Below are 26,967 nucleotides of genomic sequence, written 5' to 3'. Positions count from 1 at the left end.
GGCGGGAGGGTCAGCAAGTAAGGTCAGAGACCCCTCTGAGCCCTGAGGAGGGGGATGGACTGGGGGCAGCAGATGCCCAGCACCCAGGGCCCGCGTCCCTCCTGGGCTCTGGCTACGGCAGGGCCCGCTGTGAAGGGTGCTCGTGGATGCTGCATCACTGAACGGCTTGAAGAACGTTTTTTCCAAAGCAAACTGCAGACATTTCCCAGCTTTGCTTTCTTGCCTAGGTCGCCCTCTGGTGGCAGCGTGTCTGTCCTGCAGTGCGCCTGACTTGGAGGTTGAAACAGCTTATCCAGACCAGGAAGGAAGGAAATGGCAACCCACTCCAGTGTTCTTGCCTGGAGAATCCCAGGGACGGGGGAGCCTGGTGGGCTGCCGTCTACGGGGTCGCACAGAGTCGGACACGACCGAAGCGACTTCGCAGCAGCAGGAGCAGACCAGGAAGGGAGACCCTGGCATGAACCTCCCGGTTGCAGGGGGCCCCCTCCCTCCCCAAACACCACCGCTGGAGAAATGAGTCCACAGCGACAGACAGCGGCCTGTTGCCACATGATAGAAGAATGATTTATTAGAACATATTCCATGACAAATCATATAAAATAACCATTTTTTGAAAGACATCCATAAGACCACCTGAGGACAAACGCACAGAGGTGCCTCCGAGAAGCCAAACAAATAAGTTATGGATCCCCGGGTGAAGGCTGGAGGGGAGCGGAGCGTGGATTCATGAATAGAAACGTTGTGCAGTGATCACCACGGGGCGGGGGGGTGGACGGCCACTGCTCGCTTCTGGGGGGACAGCTGTGTGGGCATGCGGGGAGGGAGGGGGCCCCGGGACTAGCACCTCCTCCGTGCGGACGCAGCAGGCTCATGGCGGGGCCGGGCGGGGGCCCCGCCGCACTCACACACGTAAACGTCGGGGAGGGGCACAGGGCCTGGACACCATGTCAGCGGGACGGAAACACAGACAGGCATCGCCCCCTGCGGCCCAGACCCGCACCCACTGGCCTCGGGGACCCAGCCCCGGCGCCCCCACCCCCACTCGCCATCGACAGTGCAGACGCCAGGCGGGGCGCACCCCCACCCCAGGATGGTCCAGGCGGGCCGGCCGCATGCCCACCCGCCACAGCCAACAGGCTCTTTGGCTTAGAGGCTCCAGACACACCAGCCCCCTGGGAAGGAGGGGCCGCGCTCTGCTGCCTGGCTCGTTCCCAGCTGAGAGGATCCTGAGAAATGAACTGTTCCTGGGGGGGCTGCCCCCATGCCACCACCCACCAACCCCCGGCGCACGGAGGCCTGAGGGCCACCCCCTTAATGCCCACAGTGTCCAGAGGACGGGGGAGGGCGCGCAGTCCAGGGAGCTTCTGGAAGCCCAGGGTTCTGGCTGCTTTGGTCAGCTGCTCCCCTGACCTCGTGGCTCACCTGGACCCCGGGGGCCGGGGGCAGGGCCTGCCACCCTCCCTGGCCGAGCCTGGGCCTGCCGTGAGTGCAGACGTGCTCCTGGCGTGTGCGTCTGTGTGCGTGGCCGCCCGGCCCACACGCTGAGTTTGGCAGTTGGGTTGGCACCAAAGGCTCACAGCAGTGGGGTCCCCGCCCCAAACATCCCCGCGGGCTGCACCCCTGCCCAGCCTGGCCCGCACTCTGCCCGCCCCGAGGCCTGGGGCGTCTCGGGGCACGCCCACCCCTGGCCCTGCATTTGGCACTGAAAGCCCACACCGCCCAGCCCCTCCTCTCCAGCTGGTCCCAGCCAGCACGGAGGGACTGGCAGGAAGCGGGTGTCCCCCAGCCCACGACAGGGACGGGGCCCTTCCAGGCCGGGGAGGGGCGCGGCTGCAATGGCTCAATGACTCTTTCCTCAAAGCTAAAGACACGACGACGGGGATGAAGGGGCGCTGGCCCTTGGCGGCGGCCGCAGCGGGGGCTGGGCCAGGAGGCCAGCAGGGCGGGCGGGCGGGGGGGGGCGGTGCGGGAGCTGAGGAGGGGGCCTGGGCACCCACAGGGTTATGGCACGTGTAGGGGTCTTTGCAATGACCTGTCCAAGCCGGATGAGGCCGCGGCAGCGGGTGGAGTGGGTGGGGAAGGCCCCGCTGCCTAGATCAGGAACTTCTCGGCGTCTGGGAGGAAGTCAGGGCGGAAGGGGGGCTCGGGGAGGCCAGGGGTCCCGCAGCTCGTCCGCTGCGGGAAGCTCCGGGGTGGCAGGGCCGAGGAGGGCGAGCACAGGCCCTGGGCGGCTGCCCGGCCTCGCCCAAGCTGGGCCGAGCCCACGGGGCCACGGTTTCCGGTCAGCAGGTCCAGGTTCCCGCTGGGGTCCACGATGGCATTGATAACTGAGGGGGTGGGAGCGTCCGGCTGCTCAGAGGCCCGGCCCTGCTGCCTGGGCCCACCCTCTGGGGGTCCTTCCAGCCACTTAGCCGTGACTGTGGGTCAGGCCCTGCCAAGGCCCCCGGCAGCCCTCCCCCTACCCCCCCAGGTCGGGGCCTCACTCACCTTCCAGCTGCTTCTGCACGCGCCTGAGCTCCTTGAGGATGGAGCTGATCTCCTAGAGGCGGGAGAGCAAGGAGGAGGTAGAGCAGGGCCGCCCAGCCTCACCCTTCCCCAGGGACCGGGGTGGGCGAGGAGCTGGGGTCCCGGCTTCGGTGACTTCCCCGGGTCTCCCCGGAGCCGAGCGGGCTGGGGGCGGGGGGCCCTCACCTTGTTGGATGTCTTCAGGATGGGCACCTCGTTCTCGGCGTTGATCCTGGCCTCCAAGTCTTCCCACGCTCGCCCTGAGTTCTGGAAGAGGATTCTGTCCCCGGAGGAGTGGGGGTGGGAGCAGGCAGAGGACAGTGACCACGGGGCCCCGCATGGACCCTCCCAGGCCACCCCGCCAGCCACGGGGAGGCCCACGCCATCCCCCACCAGGCACAAGGGAAGACTGAGACCCAGGGCAGGACCCGGGCTGGTGGCACCAGCGTCCCGTTTCTGCGCCTGACGTGGGGAGGGCTGGGAGGAGGGCGGGGCAGGCCACTTGGGGGCCCTGTCCCCCCAGACCACGGGTCTGCTTGCCAGAGCACGGGCCTTTGTCTGCAGGCGCCTGGCACGGTCCTGGCTCACAGGCGCGTGTCTGTACCTATGTCCGGGGCCCAGGCTGGGTGTCCAGCAAGCAGTGGTGGCTCCCTGGAGGGGGGGGGACCGTGGGATGACTCACTTCATCTTCTCGGCGAGGTGCTCCGTGTTCTCGCGGATGGCCTGGGACAGCTGGGACACTGGGTTCAGCATGAGGTTGTCGAAAATCACCTGCAGGGACCCGGGCGTCAGCACGGCGCCCGCTCACCCAGGGAGCCCTGCCCCTCCACGCCCCAAGGGGGCTCCCCTGGTGGGGTGGGGGGGGGCGCCTGCCTCCTCGCGGTTCCGGGGCCGTGTCTTGTTGGCTAGGGCGTCCTCGCCACGGTCGTTCATGTTCTGGTCCAGGTCCCGAGGCCCCAGGGAGCCAGGTGGCACCTTCTGGAAGTTGAGGCTGGCCTCGGGGATGCGCTGCACCAGCTACAGAGGAAGGGATCAGGGGTGTGGCCCACGCCCGCCGTGCCACGGGCAGAGCAGACCACAGCACCAGCGGCTCGGGGTCCCCGGCCTCCCCTCGGCCTCCGCTGAGGGCTCCCTGCCACAACCCCCGAGCCCCGCCTGCGAGGGGTGTGGAAGGGGCCGCCAAGGGCCAGGCTCACCTCCTCGCGGGCAGAGATGGTGGAGGCAGGCGTGCTGGGCACGTTGTTGAGGGAGGGGCTGCGGGCAGGCCCCGGGGAGCCTGGGGAGTCACCGTCGCCAGCCACATCGTGGATCTCACGGGCCAGGGTGGCCACGTCCTTCACCAGTGTCTGGCTCAGCCTGCAAACCCAGGAGAGAAGACGGGTCCCTGCGGGCTCCTCCCAGGCCCGGCCCCGTTGGGGGGGACGCTGGGGACAGGAGCCAGGGGGGACACAATCCCCCAGGCAGGGGCGGGAGGCCCTGCCAGGAGGCGGCCGCTGGGTGAGGGGCTGGGGGCACAGAGCCTCCCGCAGTAGCAGTAACAGGGACAGGGCCCCGCTGGGCGCCTTGGGGAGAGGTGGGCAGAGGCACCCCCAGGCCCCGGCCACGTCCCCCCCTCCTGTGGCCATCGGGGCCACACAGGCCCTGCTCCACGGGACACAGAGGCAGGATCACCGACAAGGGTCAGGTCGACCCAGAGAGGCCAGGGACCTCCCCATAGGACAGCAGGGCCAAGCCACAGCCCCTGGGGCCAGCCAAGACTCCTCGTCCCTTCTGCCCTGAGGAGGGAAAGGCCGGGGGACCGCTGGGGACCAGCTCCCTGCCCCAGGCCTCCTGCAAAGCCCTGGGGCTAGAGGTGCACACAGAAATGCCCCCTGCACCCCCGTGACCCGCGCCCCTGCCCCCCGCCCGCCTCCCCTTGGCCTCCTGCGCCTCCAGCACCCCAAACGCTGGTGCATTTGGGCTCGCGCACGCAGGGAGCCCCCGCGGGGCCCCCACGTCCCGTCCTCTCTCCTCCCGCCTCCACTCCCTTTCCTCACCCGGGGCGGCTCCCCTCCAGGACGCCATGCCCTGTCCTCTGGGCCGGCCCCCCAGCTCCTGCCCGCGTCATTCTGCAGGCAGCTGGCCTCCCTCTGCCCTGCAGGCATCCTGAGCATGATGTCCCCAGCCCTCTCTTCATGACCTCACGCCGCCCACAGCCTGGGTCGCCGTCTCTGTGCTGACGACGCCGGGCCTCCACCCCCACGTGGGCCACTGTCCTCGGAGGTGCCTGCCCCAGTCACGTGCCTCCCCGGCCAAGCTGAGCATCCTGGGCACCGAATGTGCCACTCATCAGCCCAGCCGTTCACCTGGCCCCTCCTCACGGCCGGCACAGCACTGACCGCCGCCCGGCCAAAAGCCAGTCTCTGCCCCCCCACCGCAGCGTCCTCTCAGCACCTGACCGGGAGGCGCCCTCCACTGAATGACTGCGCGAAGGCACTCACCTTCGATACAAAGTTTGTGGAGACCTTCCTTGTGCCCGAGGTTCCTCCCCATACTGTTATGGGCAGACCTGCATCCATTCATCCAACCACCCACTACCCACCACCCATCATCCATCCATCCACCCATCCATCCATCCAACCACCCACCACCCATCCAAACACCCACCACCCAACCATCCATCCAACCACCCAACTGTCAACCCTCCATCAATTCACCTGTCCACCCAACCATCATCCATCCATCCATCATCCACCCACCTGACTCCCAGCTACCCATCCACGTGACCGGCATTTCTGAACCCTTTTAGGAACTGAACCCCCAGCCAGTCCCAAGGAGAGGCACCCCTCACCTGGCAATCTCCGCAATCTCGGCCGTCTGCACAATGAAACCGTAGGGATCAGGCTCTTCATCCTCGTCGTCCGTGTCCCGGAGGCCAGGGGCCCGGGGACGCGCCCGGCCGGAGCCGCCAGCCCGTGGGGTCTGCGTGGCTGTGGAGGCACGGGAGCGTGTGTGTTTGGGGGAGCTGTGGTGGGAGCCATACTCCTCCTCCGAAGTGGACGTGCAATCGGAGCCCTGTTGCCGGCGACGCGTGTCTCGGGTGAGTGAGTTGGTTCCAGAAGCAAGAACAGAACAGAGCAGCATTCAGCACCCGCGGGCGCCCCCAGGCCTCCGGGCGAGGGCCCGGAGCAGCAGGGTGAGCCGAGCTGCAGCTGGCGCCCCTGCACCCAGAAGCCCTTTGGCTGAAGCGCCAGCAGATCCCCGCCGGCTCGGAGGCACGTGCCTGGACGGGCAGCTGGGTGCGTCCAAGGGCCCTTGCAGAGCAGCCCAGGGTGGCGGCTGGTCAGCACTGGGCACGGGCCGTATTCTGTCTGGGGGGTAGCTCTGTGCCCACTGGATGGGAATGGTTCCCATGGGTCCTTGGTGGTAGAGAAGTGCTGCCCACAGACACCCTAGGTGAGGGTGAACCTCTCCAGGTAGATCAGCCGTGGCCCTGGGCTGGACCGCGCTGGTGGCCTCGCGCAGCCCCTGGTCAGATCCCAAGCTCAGCTGCCGCAGCCCCCCTTTACAGCTGCTAGGTCGGAGCACTCTCTCCTTGGCCACCCCAGCACGGAGCCCCCGAGGCGGCCGCGAACACGCACAGGCCCGGGAGAGCGGGGGCCAAGCAGGTGTGGCCCCCAGCCCGCAGCCATCCTGGCCCCACCAGAACCTCAGCACCCCCAACTGGTCTCTCACCCCTCACCCCCGACCAGCCACCACCGCCTCGGCCCCCAGCAGACCCACAGGCAGGGAGGGGCTCTAAGTCCACAGGGGGTGCCCGCAGGGCCAGGGCCGGGCAGTGAGGAGACAGCAGAGCCAACGCCTCCAGACGGCTCACTCAGGACGGCCAGCCCCTGCGGACGGGGACCCACCCCGGCAGGAGGCCAGATCCAGAGTCATGGCGGCCAGCCCTCCCCACTGCACCTGTGGGGTCCGGACCCCAGGAGGGAGTGGACGGACCTGGCCCTCCACCTGCGGGCCCCTCCACCCAGGACACGGGCAGGGCTTCCCGCGTGTGCAGGACGGCCAGGGCTGGGGTTGGTGGGAGGCCCACTGCTCTGCACAGCCGGCTGGGGGCCCACACATCTGCTGATGGGAAGGGGGCTCCTCCAGGGCCCGCACTGGGCCCGACACCTGCGGCCAGGCTGCCACACAGGAAGCTGCAGACATACCGCCCACACTGACCAAGCCCGGGACCACCCGCCCGCTCCCGGCACTCACTGGGTGACGAGTATCGGGCGCTTCCCGGGCGGGCCCTACTGAAGGGCTGGCGAGGGACCGCAGTGGCATTGGCGGCCTTCCTGGCAGTGGGCCGAGCTTCGGCCATCATGGCGGGCTTGCGTCCAGGGCAGTACAGCTCGACGCTGCGGCCCGAGAAGCCAGCGCGGGAGGGGGCATGGTCAGAGTCGCTGGGCCCCGTGAAGGAGCCAGCCCGCTTCCGGGGCATGGCCAGGATGTCCAGGCGGGACAGCTTCTTGGCTTGCTCGGCCGCCAGCCGCCCCGCGGGCTCTGGGTTGGCTGGGGGCCCCCGTTCGCCGTCTGCCGTCTCCGTGTCCGAGGCGTCCCCCAGCCGGGCCCGCCTCAGCCGGGAGGCCCGCGTGGCCCGCGGGGTGGACAGGCTGTTGGAGCGGGTCAGCGCCTGCTGCGCCTTCTGGACGCTCGTTGAGCTTCGGCCTTGCTCCTCCCGGGCAGCAGCAGTCGGTGGCGGAGGGGCCATGGGTTTCCGGCGTGTCCCCGGCCGAGCTGCGCCCGTGGTCCCAGGGGTCTCGTGGTCAGAAGTGACCGTGTCAGTGCCGGGCGGGTGTGCGAGGCTGGAGCCGCGGTCCTCGTCAGGCCAGTCCAGGGACCCCCGGGGGCCGTGGCCACGCCGTGCGGCCAGGCGTCTTGCTGGCTCTCCGCGGCCCGCGTCCACCGGGCCCAGCGGGCGACGCTGCTTCTCTGAGAGCCGCTCACGGGCGCTGCTCAGGCCGACGCCCCCCGGGTCCTGCGCAGCTGCTGGGGATGGCGGCTTCTCCCTCTGCAGCCCCGCAGGCTGGGAGCCGGTTGGGCTGGGCCCATTCTTGCCGCTGAGCAGGCTGACGGTGCTGGCCGTGTCCACGTCAGAGTCCCCGGACAGGGAGTCCTCCGGCGGCCCGGGGGCACTGCCCACCTCCCCCTCCGGCTCCTCCAGGGACTTGGAGAGCAGCCGGGCCTCCAAGGCGGCCAGCGCCGTCTCAGTCTCCTTTAAGATCAGGTGGGTGTCCTGAGAGTGAAGGTCCATGCGTGCGGCCCGGGCCGCGACCAGATCCTGCAGGAGTGGGTGGCTGGGGATCTGGGGCAGCTGGCCGGGCACCGCGGGGCTGCTGGCCGGCTCCTTGGTGAAGCTCTCCTGCCGGACGAACGCCAAGGCCTCCTTGGGGGGGGTTGGGGCAGGGCCCTCGAGCTCTGGGGGCTTCCCCGTTGTCTGCAGCTGGATGACCATCCTCCCGCTGGCGCTGACGTATGTGCCGTCACGGGCGGGGGCAGGGGTGGGGGCGCTGGGCTGGGCCCGCCCCGGGCCCTCCACCTGCCCCGGAGCCGCAGGGGCCTTCCTGGGGAGGACCACCTCCGCGCTCGGGTCGCCGATGAAGAAAGAGGTGGGGGCTGGCTCCCCGGGACCCCTTGGGGAGCGCCGGCCCCTGGTCCACACTGGCCCCTCCTGGGGGCTCCTGCGTCTTTCCTCCTGGGGGCCCCCGCCGGGCTCGGGGCCCCGCCCGCCGTCTGAGCCGCTGGCGTCACTGAGGCTGTCGGGCTCCAGGTCCTCCTGACCCAAGAGGAGGCCGGCCTGTTCGCCGCCCACCTCCGGCGGCCCGGGACCACTCCTCCTGGCCACCTCGGGTCCGGCGGGGCTGTCTGCCCTGTCGCTAGGCAGCTGCGGGAGCAGCCGCCGTGGCCGCGCTGGCGGGATCCCCTCCAGCTCCGCGGCTCTGCGCCCAGGGCCGTCCTCTGTGGAGACAAGGGGCCAGCTGGAGCGGACGCTGCCCACAGGCCCCCTGAGCACACAGGGAGCTGGCCCTCCTCCGGCGGCCATGCGCGCACACCCGTCGCCGCTGCAACACCGGAGCCACTTACCTGACAGGCCTGGGTCTGAGTAGCTGTCGGCCAGGCTGGCCCAGCGGGACACCCACTTCTGACCCCCAGGGGAGCCTGGTACCGGGAGGCCCTAGGAGGGGAAGGCAGAAGGACGTGAGGCTGGGGAGAGGCTGGAGCACCGCAAGGAGGTCCGCTGGCAGCGCGGGGTGAAGCAGCCCAGCTTGACACCCGGCTCCCACACCTTCCCAGTGCCTGCCCCCTGTTCCCCCAGAGAATCAGCGGAGAGGCCCCCTGTGGCCCCGCCTGGCTCATAGGACCCTGACCTGACCACCCGCATCTCAATCTGGTCCAGTGGCCCAGCGGTCAGCAGGTAGGCTCTGCCGTGTCCCTTAGACTCAGCCAAGCCCTGCCCTGGGGGCACACGCACCCAGGCACTCAACTTGACTCAGGGTTCCAGGCCTGGACCTCTCAGCCCAGGTGGGCCCTGGAGCCCGCCGCTTGGGCAGGATCAGGACCAGGACCGGGACCCAGTGCCCGGGACCTTGGCCAGGTGCTGCCCCCTCCCGGCCCAGTTCCTCCCTGGGCAGCATCTGGGCTCAGCCCCACACCTGCAGCTCCACCTGGGGGGTCACACCCGTGGGCCGGGAGGCAAACTCCTGCAGCAGGGCCATTCGCTGGGCCACCCCGTCTCCAAGCTCCTCTCTGTCCCCTCTGATGACTGGGCGGAAGGTGGCCGAGGACGCTCTGGAGAGTTCAGGGGACTCAAGGACCCCAAAGACCTGCCGGGAGGGACAGGCGCCAGGTCAGAGCCTGTGCCCAGGCCGGACCCCTCCCCCCGCCCCGCCCCGCCCCCTGCGCGGCACCTGGTCAATCATCTTGCGGGCCTCCTCCACCTCCTGGTCCTGCGCCTCCGTCTCAATGGTGTAGGTCCCCGCGTCGCTGAGGCTGTCGTCCTCCTCCTGCTTACGGGCCTTCGTCACCTGGGGGTCGGCGGGCGGGGGCGGCGGAGGTGAGGGGGCCGCGGGGCTGGCCCCACGGGGCGTCAGGGGGGCCGGCAGCGTCGGGGGCGCTTTCTCCGGGCCTGGCCGGGCTGCCGGGGAGCTGTCCCGCAGACACTGGGCAGCGAAGTCCTGGGCCAAGCGGGAGCGACGCCCCACGCTGCCGAAGGGGCGGGCGGGGGCCCGGGCGGCCGGCGAGGGGCTGCCCAGCCGCTCCTCTGTCTTTTCCCGCTTGAGCGAGCCGGCCCGCTGCGGCCCCGAACCGCTGCCGGTCCCCCGGGCCGGGGCGGGGGCGGCCGGGCGGTCCCTGTCGGCCGGCGCGGGGCCGCGGCGCCGGTCGAGCCTGGGGTCCCCGGGGGGCGTGTGTGTGAAGGACTGGGAGCGCTTCTTCCGGGGCGTGTCCTCGTCGAAGAACTCGATGACGAAGGCCTGCTGGTTGTGCAGCAGCTCCTGGGGGTCCCGCTTGATCTGCCTCTGCAGCCGCGCCTGGTCCCCGCCAGCCTCCGCGGGGACCCCAGGGGCCCCGGCCACCTTGGCCAGGGGGTCCTCCGAGTCGCTCTGGGTGCCGTCCTCATGCTTGTGGCCTGCGGGGGAGGGGGGGGTACCCTACGGGTGAGATGGAGGGTAAGGAACACAGGACCCCCGCGGTCCCAGGAGCGGAACACGGCGCCCCCCCACCCACCCCGGAAACCCTGTACACGCGGTCCAGAGGGGCAGCAGGAAAACGCGGGAGGGCCCCGCCCCGGGCGGGCATCTCCCGGGACACGCAGACGCATCACGAGGGACGAGGCCAGGCGGCCAGGGCAAGCGGCCACGCGCTCACCCTTCAGGGTACGCGTGTGCACCGGCAGGTCACTCTTGGTGCTGTGCCGGTCGTCGCCGGGGCCGGCCCGGGGCAGCAGGCTCGGGTCATTCTGCACCAGCCAGTCGGCCACCTTGGTCTCGGCGGAGACCACCTCCGCGGGCGCGGCCTCCTTGCCTGGGGGCCGCCGCTGGCGCAGGAACTTGGTCACGTGGTCCTTGATCTTCAGCTTGCCGGGGCTGCAGTCGTCAAACTCGATGGTGAAGCAGGCGTGGCTCTGCACGGGGGCCGCCCCGCCCCCGCCGGGCTCCGCCTCCCTGGTGGGCGCCTCGTGCGCCGGCGCCTCTGGGGGCCGTGGTGGGGGCACCTCCTTGGTGGGGATCTCGAAGTAGCTGGGTTCCCGCCGGAAGGAGTAGACCTGAGGCTCCGAGGGGGCCCGGAAGCCGGCCGGCGTCCCCGTGAGATCGCCGTCCTGCTGAGCCAGGTCCTTGGGCCGCTCTGGGGCGGGAGGGACGCGGGCTCAGGACCACAGGCGGCACCGTCAGCTCCGCCACCCCACCCCACCCCCGGCTCTCCCCGACGGCCAAGAAGGCACCCCGGGCCCAGGCTGCCCCCCCCAGGGCTCACCCGGGCAGGGCTCGTCCTGGCGCCGGTCCTCGGGCAGGGCGCCCCCATCGTCCTCTCCCCACCAGGAGGGCTGCCCGTACAGAGGGGTGCGGTAGCTGGCCGCCTCTGCAGAGGGAGAGAGTTTGACCCTGGGTCACGCGGCCCCATCGCCGACAGGAGGGGAGACCCGCAGCTGGGGAAGATGCTGGGGTCTGCGTGAGGCCCTGCCATTGCCTCCCGCTCCGACCTGCAGCCGCCCGGACCCTTGCCAGCAGCCAACCATCCCGAGCCCCATTTCTGCACCCGTGGTGGCGCAGAGAGCCCTTCTGCGGAGCGGCTGTTCCAGGGGAGGCCTGTCCCCGGTCCCGGTCCTCTGCCCGATGGACCATCCATCAGGCCTGCCCAGGGCTGGCGCCTCTCCCAGGCCCTGCTCTGGTTCTGGCCACAGATGAGTGAGCCGGGAGCTGAGGGCCCCTTAAGTCTGACTGGGCCGCCCGGGGGGGCACAGGGAGTGTCGACAGGGCTGAGTGGACAGGTGTGCCTATGGGGGCAGGAAGGCAGGCACACATGGGCGGGGTCGTCGGGGGTGGGGGTCAAAGGCCAGCCCCTGGTGAGGGGCCAGGGCCTGGGTGCTGCGCCCCGCCCCACCCCTGCCCCGCAGCACCGCCGTCCTACCTGGGCCTGGTCTCCGGTCCCCCCGCTCTGGCCTGGGGGTCGAGGCCTCGCAGTAGGGCACCTGTTCGGGCACAGCCTCAGGCCTCTTGGGTGCGGGGGTCTTGACGCTCACCTGCAGCTGACTCGTGTACTTCTCATGCTGTGGGCAGCAGCGGGGGGGGGGGGGGGGGGGGGGGGGGGGGGGGGTGAGGGGCGGGCCCGCTCTGCCCGCCCCGCCCCCCGAGGACAGCCCATCCCCCAAGGACACCCCCCCAGGACAGCCCCTCCCCCAAGGACACCACCACCCCCAGGACAGCCCCGCCCCCCCCAGGACCTCCCACCCCACCCCAGGACAGCCCCGCCCCCCGAGGACAGCCCCTCCCCCAAGGACACCACCACCCCCAGGACAGCCCTGCCCCCCCAGGACCTCCCACCCCCACCCCAGGACACCCCACCCCAGGACAGCCCCGCCCCCCGAGGACAGCCCCTCCCCCAAGGACACCCCCCCCCCCAGGACAGCACCCCTCCCCCCCAGGACCTCCCACCCCCACCTCAGGACGGTCCCGCCCTGCCTGGCCCGGCCCCACAGAGAATGCGGTCTCCCTCACTACCCGTGTTGGGCAGACACCTAAGACCTGCCCCGGGCCACACAGCTCGACGCTGGGGGTCCACAAGCTTCCAGGAGGGAGTGGGCAGCAGCCGTCAGAGGGGGACCACCACCCACAGGCCCCTAGAGACGGGTGGGGTCGGCCCCCAGGAGCCGTGGGAGGTGGGGAGCAGCACCTGCCCGGTGCCCGAGCGTGTGTACACACGTGCCTGGTCGTGCCTGCGTGCACTGTCCCCCCACCTCCAGCTGAGCTCCGTGGTGGTCGGAGCCGGGCTCACTGGGCCGCTGCTCCTTACTGGTCACGGGCCTCTGGGCAGGCCACCCACTCCTTGCACTGCCCACAGTTCCTTTGGAAAATGGGAGTGAACCTCCCCTCACTCCTATCTTGGGGCTCCTGGGTGGGCTGGGCACAGGGTCCCCTGAGTCCGCTCCTTGACGCCCGCACAGCTGAGCAAGGGGAAAGTGGGGGCTCACCTGCTGTGACCCGCCCCCCCAGCCGCAGCAGACGGAAGTGTGCCGGAGGGCACCCCACCCAGGACCTTCCCCAAGGCTGCCCCTGCTGGCCTCTGGCTACCCCTCCCTGCCTACCCCCACCCAGGAGGAGGGTCCTCCTGGTGCCTGAGATGCCAGGAGGGTGGGTCCTCTTCCCGACCCCCCCTCCCCCGTCCTGCTGGGCCCAGAAACCTCCTCTCTGCCTCCAGCCACGCCCTCCCGTCTGTGGCTGGGGGGTGGCTATCTCCCCGCTGGCCAGACCAGGCCATCCGGCGGAGCAGGCCAGACCGGGCTGACTCACAGCACGGCGGCCAGGCGGGGCAGCCAAGAGGCCTGGGCAACGAGCAGCGGGAAGGGGGGGCCGGGGGCGGGGCCTGGCCGCGCAGCAATTACCCTGAGAGCCTCCTCCGGGACGCGGTGCTGCACGCGCTCCAGCACATACATGTTGGGATGTGACAGCGCGTTAAGGAGCACGGGCGGCAGTAAGGACGAGCCGGGCCCACGGACGGCATCCTCCACTCCCAGCACGGTGGATGGGGAGGGCACGCGGGCATGAGGGTGGACGCCAGCGGGCCGTCCCGGGCACATGTCCACACTGCAGGGGCCGCCTGTGGGCTGTGCTGGCCCCGGTCATCGCAACCACGTGCCTGTAGGACCCCCCCCCCCTCCACCCCATGCACAGCCCAGGAGCCCAGGGGCCTCCGGAGGGCAGGCCACACGCATCCAGCTCCGGCTCCCATCCCAGACTACCCTCAGCCCCGGGTTCCCAAGGCTCCACCAGTGGGGAGGGCTCAGTGGGGGCACCGAGGATGGGGGGGCAGGGGACGGGCTGCACTCCTCCTAGGCATATGGGTCCCGGCTGCCCAATTAAGGAGAGGCACGGCCCCACCCCCCGCGTTCTCAGCACAGAAAGTCACTCCTGGGGTCCCCCAGCAACACCGGACTCTGGGTCCCAGGAAAGCTGTATCATTCCTCAGGCCTGTGTGAGCGCACACCGGTGGGCCGGCGAGTGGACAGACGTGCCCATGGTCAGGCCGGAGCCCCGCCCCAGGTTCACCGTCCTGCCTCTATGCTCCTGGGGTCCTGGCTGGGACCAAGGGGCCCCCACCTGCTTCCAGGATAACAGGGCGACGGTGGCCGTGCGGATGGAGGGGGCGGGGAGGAGGGTGAGCACCCGGAAGGATATCGTAGCCGAACCGGATGACGTCATTGAGCTTCAGAGTGATGTATCTCTGGTCTGGGATGCGCACGTCATTCACGAACGTCTGCCGGGAGGCAATGGGGCGCTGAGCCAGGGCACGTGGGGCCGTGAAACACCCGGCCCTTCTGTGCTGCTCGGAAGGGCACACCAGCGTCACGCCCCAAAGGGACGACAGGTCAGATGGCTGGAAGGGGGGCCAAGGCGTGGGGCCCACCCAGCACCCAGGGACCGTTACACAGCCCTCGAGCAGAGCCCGTGACACCCTTGTGAAACAGATACACAGGGCCTCCTGCCAGCCCTGGCGCCCAAGGCCCTTGGGTGGCGGCCCCCAGACCTGCGGGGTGGCCCTGTGCAAGGCTGCTCGGGTTGTGTAGGCCCCTTGGGGCTGGAATGGCTCATCTGACTGAAGGGCTGAAGGAAGAGGGGTCTCAGGGGGCAGACTCCAGCAGAGACCGAGACCCCCGGCTGGGGGCACTCAGAGGGGGACGCGGTGGGTGGTACTCAGCAACTGGTGGAGGCAGGGTGGGCCTGAGGGTGCGGTGGGACCCCCAGCTCAGGATGGAGGGAGCCAGACTTCATGGCTTGGGGGCGGGGCAGGGTCCTCCTTGGCTGGAGGGAGGCTGGTGGTTTGCTTTCTTACTGAAACAGCCTCCAGGGCAGGGAACCAAACACAGAAGGAATAAGACGCCCAGACAGACACCGAGCCCTGCTGAGGGCCCCTCCTGCCCTCCCTGCCGGTCTCTGCCCACCCCCTCACTTGCTCCTGCAGCCAGGAACGTCCTCTTGGTCACCTCTCTGGACCTGCCACTCCCAACTCACAGAAGAGCTCACATATGCCCCTAGGACGGGACACCCATCATCCATCCATCTTAGGAGCCCATTTTCCAGCCTGCAGGAGGTCCCCGAACTTCCCCTGCCCTCCTGAGAGCCTGACTCCCCTCCTCCCAGAAGGCAGCCCCTCCTCCTAGGGGCCCTGCCCAGAGGGAGCCTTCCCAAGGAGGCCGCCAGAGCAGGAGGTCCTGGAGGATGGGGGCATGGGGGTGGGACAGGGGCAGGGGCCAAGGTGAGGGGGCGGGGGTGGATGTGGGTGGGGCCTGTGGGAGGGGGCGTGGCCAGCACAGAAGCCCCGCACTCACCCCATTGAGGCTGCCCAGGTCCTTCACCCAGTGCTCGTCCCTGTCCTGGTCGTAGTTGATGACAGCATGCTGCTTGTCCACGCTGCGGGACTGGAGAGAACGGAGGCCCTCAGGTGGCCTCCTGGGAAGGGGACCCAGGGGAAGTGGCCCCACAGGTGGCCCCGCATCCACCTGCCCCGACCAGATCACACCCCGACCAGGCCTGGGGCCTCGCAGCACAAAGGTCTCAGTCACGTCTCTGGGGGTAGTGCTCCCGGCAGAAAGCCCATGCGGGCCGGACCCAGTCAGCCCGCCCAGCACCAAGGAGCCTCGGGTTCCTCCCGCCCCACCTGCCGCTCTGGGCCCTCCCTCTGTGACCAGTGGGCACCAGCAGGCCAGCGCCCAATGCCCTCCCCGCCACTGCTCCTGGGGGAGCGTGGGAAGGATGGACACCCTCCAATGCTCCAGGACAGGCTGTTCACTCCCAAGGGCGGGGGGTGGGGGGTGGGGCACGGGGGAGGATCAGAGCCCAGAGGGAGGACTAAAGGAGGGCTGGGGGGCTCAGGGGAGCCCCGAACCCGCCCAGCCAATCCCACAGCGCACACCTCTCAGAGTGGGGGACACGCACACACATGCACGCGCACGTCTGCTGGCGTACACCGGGCTCGCACACGCTGAGCGCTCATCCTGCCACCCAGGTGCCTCCGCCCTGGCCACCAGCTCCCCAGGACCCCGCCCAGCTCCCTTACATGGTCAAGCTGCAGTCTCTCCACCCCGGGCGACAGAGCCAGGGACGAGGTCACAGGGTCACGTTCTGCTCGGTCAGGAAGCGCCAGCACAGGCCGCCCTGCCCGGCCAAGGGGCTGGCGGTCTCGGCACAGAGCATCACTGCCCATCCCGCGGCCACACCTGTGAGGAGACCCACCCCTCGGGTCCAGGGGCAGCTGTATCCCTCCGAGGTCCAGCCTCAGGAGTGACCGGCAGGACCGGCCGCCAAGGGGCGCTGCCACTCAGCCCTCCAGGAGTGCCGACGAGACACCCTACATCCAGAGCACACTCGTGGGGCCCACGGGGCCCACGTACCACCGGGACAGGACCGCCTGGCCCTGGGGAGGGCGGCCCAGCACCTGAGCCCCCGCGTCACCACCCTCTGGGCTTCTCAGGTCTCACAGGTGAGGGCCCAGAGCTCTTCCCTGCCAGCGCTGTCCCGCCGGCGACCGCCACCGGGAGCCACTTCCTCTCTGAGGCTCTGCCCACCCAGCCCCTCCAGCATCATCCAGAAACAACCAGCTTCCAGGGGAGGCTCCAGCACCTGCCCCCAGGATGGGAGCTCCCAGGGCCGGGCCTCCTCCCTCACCCGGAGACGAGCGCAGGCAAGGGAGAGGCAGACGTGGGCTCCGGCCCAGCCCTGCCTGCACCCAAGGTCACACAGCCTGGCCAAGGCACCGAGGCAGGACCTGGAAAGGAGAACCCAGCGGGCGGGCTCGTGGGGGCTACAGCCCTGGGCCTGTCCTGGATGCTGAGGCTGGCTCTGGCCGGTCGGGGCACAACGACATTGCTATGGTGGGGGCCCCGGAGTGGGCTGCTGGGCCCCCACCTCATCCCGCCACGGCCCCTAGGGGGGAGTGGGGGTGCAAGGGTGGTTTCAAGGGCAGCGCAGAGTCCGTGGGGCCAGCCGGGGCCTCCCTGACACAGAGCCACCTGCTGCAGAGCCCCAGCCCCGACCTGAGCGCTTCCCAGGGAGGACCATCGAGCTTCCCCGGGCTCAGACGGGTGGCGCTGGGGCAGGCGGCTCTGCCTCCCCAAGTAACGAGTCTCAGGTGAGCTGAGTCTGACCTTGACACCTACTGCCCTGCACCCCAGGCCTGGTCTCTGCCCTGGCCCTAACTTTCTCAGGCAGAGTTGGCACCCGCAGCTAGACGGTTCCTGGCCACGGCCTGTGCCTGGACACAGGCACCAGCTCCCCCACTGGACTCCCCACTGGGCCCCAAGGCCGCCCCTGCCACGGCCTGGCCCGGGTGGGGGCGCGATGAGCACATGGGGGACCCCGCCCCCTCCTCCAGGCCTCCAGGTTGCTCAGGCTTGCCCGCCCTCTCCCAGGCAGGCCTCTGCCCCTGTGGGAGGCCCCACGGGTCGGGCACTCCTTGGAGTCCAGAGGGCAGCTGGGAGGACTGGGGTTCACCTCCTCCCACACACTCTCCATGTCCAGCCAGCTGCCCAACACCTGGATGCCACTGGGGGCTGGACCGTGCCCTCCGCATAGCTGGGCATCAGGCCTCCCAGCACCGTGGGCCTAGGGAGAGGCTGCTGGAGGCTGCACACTGGAACGTGATGGGACCTGGGGGGCTCTGCCCGGCCTGAGGCCCAAGGGGTGGGCGGCAGAGAACACACTGCCCCTCAGGCTTGGCCGCCACCTTTGCTGAGGTGTGGCCCCTAGAGGGGCTTCTAAACCCACCTTTCTGACCTGAACACCTCTCTTCGCTCTCCAAGTTTCAGACCCCCACCTCTACCCCCGGGCTGCCTTCCGGGTGGGTCAAGCCCAGCCTGGCCAAACCCAATTCCTCCTCCTCGCCCACCTGGCCCTGCAGCCTCCCTCGGGACTGCCGCCAACCATGACCCCCAGCTGCTCCGGCCACGCCCCCAGGCCCCCACCTTCCGGGTCAGCACCCCAGTCAGCCCACCTGCATCCGTTCCCACAGCCCCTCACCTGACCCTGACTCGTATGTTGAATTTTCCTGGACTCCCCGAAAGCCACAGCCCTCCCTGAATGTTCCCCTCCCTGCTTGCCGGCCAGACCACTATGCAGGCTCTGGAGGTGCCCTGCCCACTCTGGGCCTGGGTCCTCTGCCCAGGACCACCCCCTCCCTCGGTCCACCTTCCCTCTCTGGACAAGATGCCCCGCCCTGCCCATCTGCTGGCTCCCGGGACTTGGCACAGCCCCCCTCATTTGCACCCAGAGCTTGGGCTGCCCCTTCCAGTTCCCAGGCCCCCTCCACTCCAGGCACAGCCCCTGCCAAAGCCCCTCCCCAGACTGCGGGGACCCCCAGGACCCCCTGGGCCCAGGCAAGGAGGGGCCCCACATCCAGAACCCCTCCCCCTAGGGCCGATGCCCCAGGCCAGAGGCAACCCCACCCCCACCAAGGCCAGCCGCTCACAGGCGACAGGGAGGGGGCCTGGGCCTTCAGAGTTAAGAGGACCCAAAGCAGGGGGCGTGGCAAGTGGAGCGGGCGGGTCACATGCGAAATAGACTAGAGAAGTTCCAGACACAGGGACCATTGGGAGGGGACCTAATTGTACTCCCTCTAAAACGGAGTAAAGACGGGCTTCCAAAATTCGTGCCTGACGCCCTCCATGGGTGGAAGCCTCGCCTGGAATCCAGCAGTGGCCAAAACCCTGGGCTGTGGGCACACCCTGCTGCCAGCTCATACCCAGCGCCACCCAGCTGGGCCACTGCGCCCATGGCCTGCCTTTGTGGGGTGAGTGTGCAGGGGCTCCCGGGCCAGGTCTCTGGGTAAGGACGGGAGCAGATGGAGCCCTCCCAAGGGGCGAATGGGCAGAAGCAGAGAGGACCTCTCGCCACACAGAGACACGTCCAACATGCATGCGTGCATGCACACATGCACATATGCACCTACACGCCTGTGTGTGCGTACACGTGTGTGCACACGTAATGACCCACGCCCTGCACCAGAGCCTGGGCCACAAGTGCAGGACGCACAGCCGGAGGCCTGGGCCCGGGTCCCCGCTCTCATCCTCACTCAGGCCCGGGGGGAGCCAGGCTCAGCCCGGGACCCATGCCCTGAGGTGCGTGGGCAGCTGGCTGGAGAGTCTGGGGGCAGCGAGGCCAGGCGGGCAGCGCCACCCCCACGACACAGTGCCCCCGCCCGGGCGCCCCCTCCGAGGCCCCTGCCTGGATGGCAGCACAGCCTCGGAGCAGCCCCCTGCTCCCAGCCTTCCCCTCATCGCACGGCCTCCTCCGTCCCCTGAGGACCCCCATCTCCAGCAGCACCCCCAGGCTCCTCCTCCTCGGTTCCCAGCCTGTCACACACCCCCTGTCCCAACCCCTGCGCCACCTTTGGTCTGTCTCCTGGGGGGTCGTCTGGCTCCCCCCACGTTTTTGTGGCCGGCCCAGCCCTGCCATGGGGACCCCAGGCTCCAGCACATGGCCAGTGACCCTCAAGCGACAAATGTGGGAATGGACGCAGAGGGCAGGCCCGAGCGCTCCAGGAACACGCAGCTGGAAGAGGGTGAGGATGGGACGGAAGAGGGCAGCTAAGTGGAAGGGCTGGGACAGGCATGGGGGTACCAGAGAGTGGGGACAGGTGGGGCCCCACAGAGGCCTGGAGGCTGGGGGGAACTCAGGGACACTGGAGGCGCGAGGTGGGAGAGGGAAGGTCGGGGTTTGCCCTGGACACCCGGCGGGTCAGAGGATAAGGGGTCTGTTCAGCAGTAGCAGGCGGGGCTGCCTCTGAGACCCCAGGAGCTGGGGACACGGGGGGCTGGAGACAGGGCGGCGAGAGTCACCGTGTGCATCACACGCGCGGAGACGGGGACCGAGGCTGTCGGTGTGGACGGCCTCCAGGGAGAGGCCTCGTGCGCCCAGGGCCCAGGCCCAGGGGCGGCCACGGGGGCCGCCAGGCAGGAGCCAGGAGGCCGGGGAGCCTGGAGGTGCCCCCGGGGAGAAGCTGAAGGGAATCCCATCCGGATGGGGGGACTCAGGTCAGGCAGAAAGGGGGACTCAGGCCGGGCACCAGGGGGGCACTCGGGCTGGGCGGTGGGGGGCTCAGTCCGGGCAGTGGGGGGTGGGGGACTGAGGTCGGGCGGGGGTGTACCGGTGAGGAGCTCCCTAGCAGGGGTTCCACAGAGGGTCGCGGGTGAAGGGGGCTGGCAGGACCACACAGCCCAGGAGACAAGGGTGTGGGGCGTCCTGAGCGAGGGGCCGGTGGGTGGTGCAGGCGGCGTTCCCACTTCACTCTCCAGCTACACAACCACCTGGAGCCTGTTTCTTTGTGTGATGGACACACGGCCCAGGGCAGCCAAGGGCAGAAATGAGGGTGCATCCAGGCCAGGAGCTGGTCCGGCCCTCCACCCTACTCAGGGCTCCACCACCAACTGGCCCAGAAACTGGGAGTCGGACCCCAGACTCACTCTGAGTACCCTGCCCGCCACTGCACCGGGAGCCTCTCCTCCAACCTTGGGGAAAAGCAGCAGGCAGAGTGAGGGCCTGGTGCGGGGACAGGGCTGGGGCCAGGGAGGGAGGAGCCAGCACACTGGCCCCCCCCAGCACTCCCAGGTCCTTGCAGGCTCCCATCAGGTGCCACCTCCTATGAGAGGCCCTCCGGGCCACCCCGGGTAGGCCACACACTTGGTCACAGCAGGGAACACACAGCCCCCTACCAGGGGTCCAGGCCAAAGGCGGCGAGCCCTTCAGACCTCTCAGCACTGACAGGCAACAGGGGTCATGGCACATGACACCACCATCAGCCATCCCCGGAGGCACAGTCTGCGGCCTCTGCTTGTTTTATGTGGGCCTGAGAAACAGTCTTCCCATTTCACACGGTCAAAAAAAAAAAAAACGGAAAGACTCTTTCAGGACAGGTGAAAATAGCGTGAAACTGACATTTCAACATCACAAAGTCTGACTGGCGCCCGCTGGACTGTGCGCAGGGCTTCGTGGCAACAGCGAAGGTGAGGGGCTGTGATGGAGGCATGTGACCCGTGAGGCCTCAACCTGGTACCCAGCCCTTTACAGAAAACACCTGCCCAGGCCCGCACAGAGCCTTGCAAAGGCGACTTCCAAAGGCAAGATGCACGGAGAAAAAGGGAGAGGCTACTCTAGATCAGAGATACTGAAAAGACCAAACAAGCAAAGGCAGCAAGGCAGGGTCCTGCTGGGTCTGGAGGCAGGCAAATCGTTAGAGAAGCCAGCTGTCTGGACATGCACAGGCCTTGCACTTGCTGCCCAAGTGGACACGCACTTGGCTGGGATCCTCGGCTGCCCCAAGCCTCACGAATCCCAGGGAGTGAGGGGGCAGCACAGGGAACAGGGTCTCACCTGGCCCTGAGCGGGCCCCGGATTGGACCGAGCAGTGCAGCCCACGGAGAGTCCCTCCTGAGAGTCCCACGGTGGGACCTGTGGAGCTTGGAGGCCTTGGGGACAGGGGCCCAGGCCCCATGCCAGGGAGGGCTCGGGGCTGCAGGGAGCCTGACTCAGTGACAACCATTAGCGTTGGGGAACCCTGTGGACCCTGCAGGATCAGGTCTCCGGCCCCACGCCCTCCCCTCCCTGATCCTAGGAGCCAAGGTCAGCGCAACACACGCTAGGCCAGACAGAAATTCCTGACTGCCGAGTGCCTGGCATCTTGGCACTCAGTGCCCTGCAGGCCTCTCCAGCCCCACCGGGGGGCACTGGGCTTCCCCTGGTCAGAGCCAGCCCTGTGGCCCCTGATTCCCAGCCCAGCTGGGGCCCCCGGGCGAAAGGGATGTGCACAGATCTGCTCTCAGGCACCTTCCAAAGGCGGGCTTGACGCCTTCAGAGTCAGACGGCATCAGCACCTCCCATTAGAAGAGGCCCAGGCCCCTTGCCCCTGAGCACACAGCCCACCCAAGACCCGCGGGCCCGCTGTGGGCCCAGGGCCTCCTCCGCGGGGAGCCCGCAGGAAGCAGGGCGGGCTCTCCCTGCCCCCCCGCCCCGGCCAGCGCAGGTGCCCACACTCACCTGCAGCATGAGCTCACACTCGTCCCGCCCCACGAAGATGAGCTCTCGGGGGAGCCGGTGGCGGGTGCCGCTGCTGCTCACCAGGAACCATGAGGTGACGCTCATCTTGGCGCTCATGAGGCCCGTCCGGCCCTGGGGGTGGGAGGCGTCATTAGAGAAGGGCTCCCCGGCCTGGGCCCCGGCCCCCGGGCACCCCAAAGGCCCACGCAGGGCCTGGCCTACTGGGCCTCAAGCACCTTCACAGTGCCACCACTGTGGCCGCTTTCGGAAATGCTGGGCTCCAGGCCAGCCCCTCCCGGACCGTGCCTGTCCTCCACGGACCCCCTCCCAGGCTAAGGTCCCCCCTGATGCTCTGGGCCCACGTGTACCCTCTTCTCTGTCTGGGTGCCAGGGGTCAGGCATGCGGGGCCTCTGCCACATTGCCTGTGTGTGGACCCTCATGACTTCCCGTGACCTGCTCCCGGGGGGACTCCGCGAGCAGCCTCAGGGGCCCCATGAGGCCAGGTCCGCAGCCCCGGACACAGACTCTGAACCAGAGGCCCTGCCTCCCGCAGCTGGACACTGCAGGCTGGAGGCGAGCGCCCTGAGCCACCAGCGCACTTGCCATGAGAGGGCACCAATGTCTCTGGCAGACACCCCCAGGCCAGGCCAGTCGGGGGTCAGGGCAGCAGGCAGCCCCTCCAGGGCCCAGGAGGCGGGTGGTGCTGCAGTGCCTGAGGTCCTGGGGGCAGATGTGGTGGGGGGGGGGGGGGCCACGCCCATTGCCCAGAGACGTGTCACCACACCCGCACAAGGGCCTGGGCACCAAGTGTGCAGACACACCCATGCCACACACGCGTGCACACAGCTTCCAAACACGCTCGGAGCACCGCCCACAAGCACCCAAGCCACACTCCTGGAGTGGGCGTGCGCACAGGCAGGCGGCATCCTGGGCTCTGGGAGCCGCACGCCGTCCCCGCATCGTGGGGCTTCCTTCCAGCCGGTCGGCGGGTGCCAAGGAGGCAAGCAGCTTGTGCAAAGGTGCCAGCAACACAGAGCAACAGGGGTGAATGGCCGCACTGGGGGGAGAGGTCCATCCAAGGCGGGCAGTGGGGACGCAGGTGCACGAGCCCCGTGGGCTGGGCTTCAGGCAGAGGGACGGGCCGGGGCCCAGATGCTGGGTCGGGCGTGCCTGGGAGTCCAGTGGCTGGTCCAGGAGCAGAGCAGAGGCCCTGGAGGGCCTAGGACATGCTGTCACCCTGGGTGCTAAGTGTGGGATGAAATGCAGCTGGCCTGTTCCAAAGTCACGGAGGCGCTCAGGACAGGAAGAGCAGACAGCTACACCCAGCTCAGGGTCTGAGCGCATGTCACACACCTGTGAGGCCAGCCCTGGAGTTTCCAGGTCCCTGACCTGACTCACCATGCGCGGCGGGGACTAGGTGAGCGGTGAGCCACTAACCAGGAAGAGGGAGAAGGTGCTGGCAGCCTGGGGGAGCACCCCCAGGCCTCCTCCCTGCAACGCCCACACCCAGACCTCTGCCTGAGGCTCCTAAGAGCCAGCTCTCAACACCAGGCCCCACCCATCGGTGAAGGCCCGAGTGACCGTGTAATCCATGGCATACCCCGTGCCACCTCGGGCAAGCAGGTGGAAAGACACACAAAATCCACCCAGAAGATGGCCCCAGCCGGCCAGAGCCCCCTCATCCTGGGACCCCTGCCCTTCCTCAGAGTCCAGCCAGAGGGGCAGGCACTGGAGGCAGAAGGGGTGGGGACCTCCGAGCCCCTGCAGCCCTGGGAGCACTCTCTCCAGAGGCTGCCCACCCCATCACGGTGCTTCCCAGCCCCCACCCCACCCAGCTCCCGCCCTCTGCCGTCACCTGCTCCTAGGTCCCCACCAGCAGTTGGGAACGGAGACCCCACCCAGAGAAGGCCACAGCCTCTGCTGGCAAAGGGAGGGCAAACCCCCAGAGCCCTGTGATGCGGCTGTGGCCGAGCCAGGCCGCCCCTGCCACTGCCAGCCCATCCCAAAAAGGCCCAGGCCTGGAGCAGTGGACGCTCCCCAGCAGCCTGCGGCCGGTTCGGAGCTGGGCTGGCCATCGTTGCTAGGAGGGAGAATAATAAACACCCCAAACTTGTCCCCTCGGCCGCCACAGCCAGAAGGGCCACCCGCCCAGGGGTGCGGGGAGGAGGAGTCGCTCGGGGCAGGGACTGGGAAGGGCTGGGAAGGGCTGGGAGCGGCGGCGGCGGCTGGAAGGGGCAGACGGAACCGAGGCCGAGGCCGGGGCCGGGGCCGGGGCCGGGGCCGGGAGAGGAGGCAGGGACGGCGGAGAGGCGGCGGCGGCGGCGGCGGGGAAGGGAAATGAGGAGACAGGGAGGAGGAGGAGGAAGGCGGAGGGAGGGACCGCGGAGAGGAGGCCAGGCCGGGAGGCGGCCGGCGGGAGCGCCGGGCCCGGAGGGGGAGGGGGCGGCGCCGTCTCTGAATCAGCGCCCGCCGCGGACTGCCGGGGCCCAGCCGGTGCCTGGGCGGGGACCCCTCTCTCCAGGCCGCGCAGACGCCCTCGGCGGCCCCTCCCGGCCCGGCGCAGACCCGGGCCGCCTCCGCGGCGGCGGGGACCGGCCCGGCCAGGTGCGTCGGCAGCCCCAACCCTCGCGCCTTTGTCCGGCCCACTGGACCCCGCACCTCGGCCCCCTGCCCGCCGCCCACGCGGCTCCGCAGGCGCGCAGGTGCGCGCGCGGGGGGGCCCGGCCGCCGCGGGCGCAGATCGGCGCGTCTTACCTGCGGTTCAGCCCCGGCTCCGTCCCGGCTCGGCCCCGGCCCTCCCGCCCGGCCGGCCGAGCGCTGGGCGGGGCCGCCGCCTAGGACATGCCCGGCGCGGCCCGCACGCTCGCGGCAGCCGGGCGAGCCCACGGGCGGAGCGGCGCCGGGCCTCGGCGGCGGGTCCCTGACGTCCGCGGGCGCCCCGCCCCGGCCCGCCCCCGGCCCCGCCTCCGCCCCCCGGAAATCCAGGTCGGGGCGGCCCCGGGCGCCAGGTGCGCGCGGCCCCCGCGCCCGCGCCCGCCCCGCCTCCGCCTCCCGGGCCCTCCGCCTCGCCCCCCGGCCCCCGTGGGCTCCCAGACCCCTCCCCTCCGGCTCTGCGCCCCGCCTCGCCTTGGGGACCCGCCCCTGCGTGCCGGGCGCAACCCGGTGCCCGCAGCCGGCCCGCGTCCTGGCTCCGAGCCCGCGCGCGGTTAACGCTTAACCCAGCTCCGGGAGCCCGAGGCTCGGGCCGCACCCCCGGCCCCTCACCTTCGGCCCCGCCCGCCCTCGTGAGGGCTGGAGGGAGAAGGAGGCGGGGTGGGGGGGAGCCCCAGGGCGCGCCCCGCCCCCGCGAGCCCCCGGCGCCCGACCCCAGGCGTTCACTCGGAGGGCCGGGGTCCGGCGGGTCGCGGGCGCTTCCTCCGTCCCACCCGGGGCGGGGCGCGGGGTCCGGGAGAGAGTCCCCCCGGGCCGCTCGCCCCTCGCTGGGCGCTACCACAGAGGTGTCCGGTGCCCCAGGAGCTCCAGGCAAGAGGGATTAATGCCCGGGGCGCGGGCGTGGCGGGGGCACACGCCGCGGTGGGGTTCGGCAGGTAGGCGTTCTCGCCTTCACGGTCATGGCAGGCCTGGGCCGAGGGAAGAGGCGCGCGGCCAGAGCGAGGGAAGCTCTGGGAGCTGGGCTTCAGGGCCTGGGCGGCCGGAGCCGCGGAGGGTTCACGGGCGCGACCGGGCCCCCCCTGCTCGGCACTCGGAGCTCAAGGGCCCGCCCCGCCCACGGTCTCCGGCCCCGGGTAGAGCCAGGCCCTGCCCTGGGGGGTTCCGCACCCTACGGTACAGACGGAGCGCCACGGCAGCTCTGGGGGAAACGCACCTGCAGAGGGAAGGGCGAGGAGGGTCCCAGCACTGCGCCCCGCGGTGGGCGGTGCCACCTGCGCCCGGCTCAGCCGAAGGAGGGAGCTTGCACTGCGAGGGGTCCAAGGGGGCAGGGGAGGGACCTGTGGCCAGGTGATCGGGGAGCTTGGGCTTCATCCCAAGGACGGAGCGGCGCCCAGGGAGTGCTTGATGCCGGCCGAGACCTACTCAGATGAGGGTTTCCGAGAGCTGCGGCTCCCCGAAGGGCGTGGATGAGAGAACTAGACTAGGGGGCGGGGAGGGGGAAACCGGTCAAGGGTCCAGTCCTAGCCCTGGAAGAGAAGAGGTGGGGCAGAGGACTGGGCTGGGTGTTCCGGATTTGCCCCCAGACCCACCCTCTTCCCCCCTCCCTGCCCTGTGCTCTGGGACTGCATCGGTGACCCCATCCCCCACTCTCCCCTGGCTTCCTGTGAGTTTGGACTCCAGCCCAGAAGTTGGAGAATTTCCCCAGTTTCCTCCTGACTGGGCACACACCTGTCTTCTCTCTGAGGCCCCAGGCCCTGCCCTGAGGCCCTTTCTACCCTCTTAGGACTCTGGGAAAGGTCAGTTTTCATTCCAATCCCAAAGAAAGGCAATGCCAAAGAATGTTCAAACTACCACACAACTGCAGTCATCTCACAGGCTAGCAAAGTAATGCTTAAAATTTTCCAAGGCTTCAACAGTACATGAACCGTGAACTTCCAGATGTTCAAGCTGGATTTAGAAAAGGCAGAGGAACCAGAAATCAAATTGCCAACATCCGGTGGATCATCAGAAAATCAAGAGTTACAAAAAACCATATACTTCTGCTTTATTGACTACGCCCAAGCCATTGACTGTGTGCATCACAACAAACTGTGGAAAATTCTTCAAGAGATGGGAATACCAGACCACCTGACCTGCCTCCTGAGAAATCCCAGGAGGTATACAGGTCAGGAAGCAACAGTTAGAACTGGACATGGAACAACAGGCTGGTTCCAAATCAGGAAAGGAGTGTGTTGAGGCTGTATAGTATACTGTCACCCTGCTTATTTTAACTTCTATGCAGAGCACATCATGAGAAACGCTGGGCTGGAGGAAGCACAGCTGGAATCAAGATTGCCAGGAGAAATATCAATAACCTCAGGTTTGCAGATGACACCACCCTTATGGCAGAGAGCGAAGAAGAACTAAAGAGCCTCTTGATGAAACTGAAAGAGGAGAGTGAAAAGGTGCTGGAAAATGTTAAAACTTAATATTCAAAAAACCAAGATAAGATCATGGCATCCAGTCCCATCACTTCACGGCAAATAGATCGGGAAACAATGGAAACAG

General features: G+C 69.0%; 1 protein-coding gene across 4 annotated transcripts; it reads right to left on the bottom strand.

The window, feature by feature from the left end:
* Positions 1-537: 537 nt before the first annotated feature.
* Positions 538-26,967, bottom strand: CEP170B (centrosomal protein 170B). Of its 4 annotated transcripts, none has more exons than XM_061159548.1 (19): positions 25,634-26,967; positions 21,768-21,899; positions 15,071-15,160; positions 13,920-13,998; positions 13,127-13,185; positions 11,656-11,794; positions 11,002-11,106; positions 10,396-10,872; positions 9,438-10,156; positions 9,183-9,353; positions 8,614-8,704; positions 6,745-8,487; positions 5,336-5,579; positions 3,702-3,861; positions 3,379-3,522; positions 3,188-3,276; positions 2,692-2,785; positions 2,488-2,539; positions 538-2,327 (listed from the first exon to the last, which is right to left on the bottom strand). In XM_061159548.1, the coding sequence occupies exons 2-19, from the start codon at positions 21,882-21,884 to the stop codon at positions 2,092-2,094; spliced, it is 4,809 nt and encodes a 1,602-aa protein (XP_061015531.1). In that variant the 5' UTR covers positions 21,885-21,899; positions 25,634-26,967; the 3' UTR covers positions 538-2,091. The 4 variants fall into 4 exon arrangements, with proteins under 4 accessions (XP_061015531.1, XP_061015533.1, XP_061015532.1 ...); XM_061159550.1 differs by having other exon boundaries at positions 5,336-5,474; positions 25,634-26,966; XM_061159549.1 differs by lacking the exon at positions 25,634-26,967 and adding an exon at positions 24,523-24,613.

The sequence above is a fragment of the Dama dama genome, chromosome 13 (assembly GCF_033118175.1).
Source record: "Dama dama isolate Ldn47 chromosome 13, ASM3311817v1, whole genome shotgun sequence".
In the NCBI taxonomy this organism is placed as follows: domain Eukaryota; kingdom Metazoa; phylum Chordata; class Mammalia; order Artiodactyla; family Cervidae; genus Dama; species Dama dama.
The sequence above is the reverse complement of the archived record's forward strand: the minus strand, read 5'-3'. Positions and strand labels throughout refer to the sequence as shown.

What these genes read in the sequence shown, in the direction of transcription:
- CEP170B (XM_061159546.1), bottom strand. Translation starts at nt 15,945, where the DNA reads ATGGGCAGTGATGCTCTGTGCCGAGACCGCCAGCCCCTTGGCCGGGCA. An exon ending in TCCCGGAGGAGGCTCTCAGG is followed by an intron (nt 11,795 to 13,126) that starts GTAATTGCTGCG and finishes TGCTGCCCACAG; the next exon opens with CATGAGAAGTACACGAGTCA. An exon ending in CACCTCGCCGAGAAGATGAA is followed by an intron (nt 2,786 to 3,187) that starts GTGAGTCATCCC and finishes CTCCGGGGACAG; the next exon opens with AATCCTCTTCCAGAACTCAG.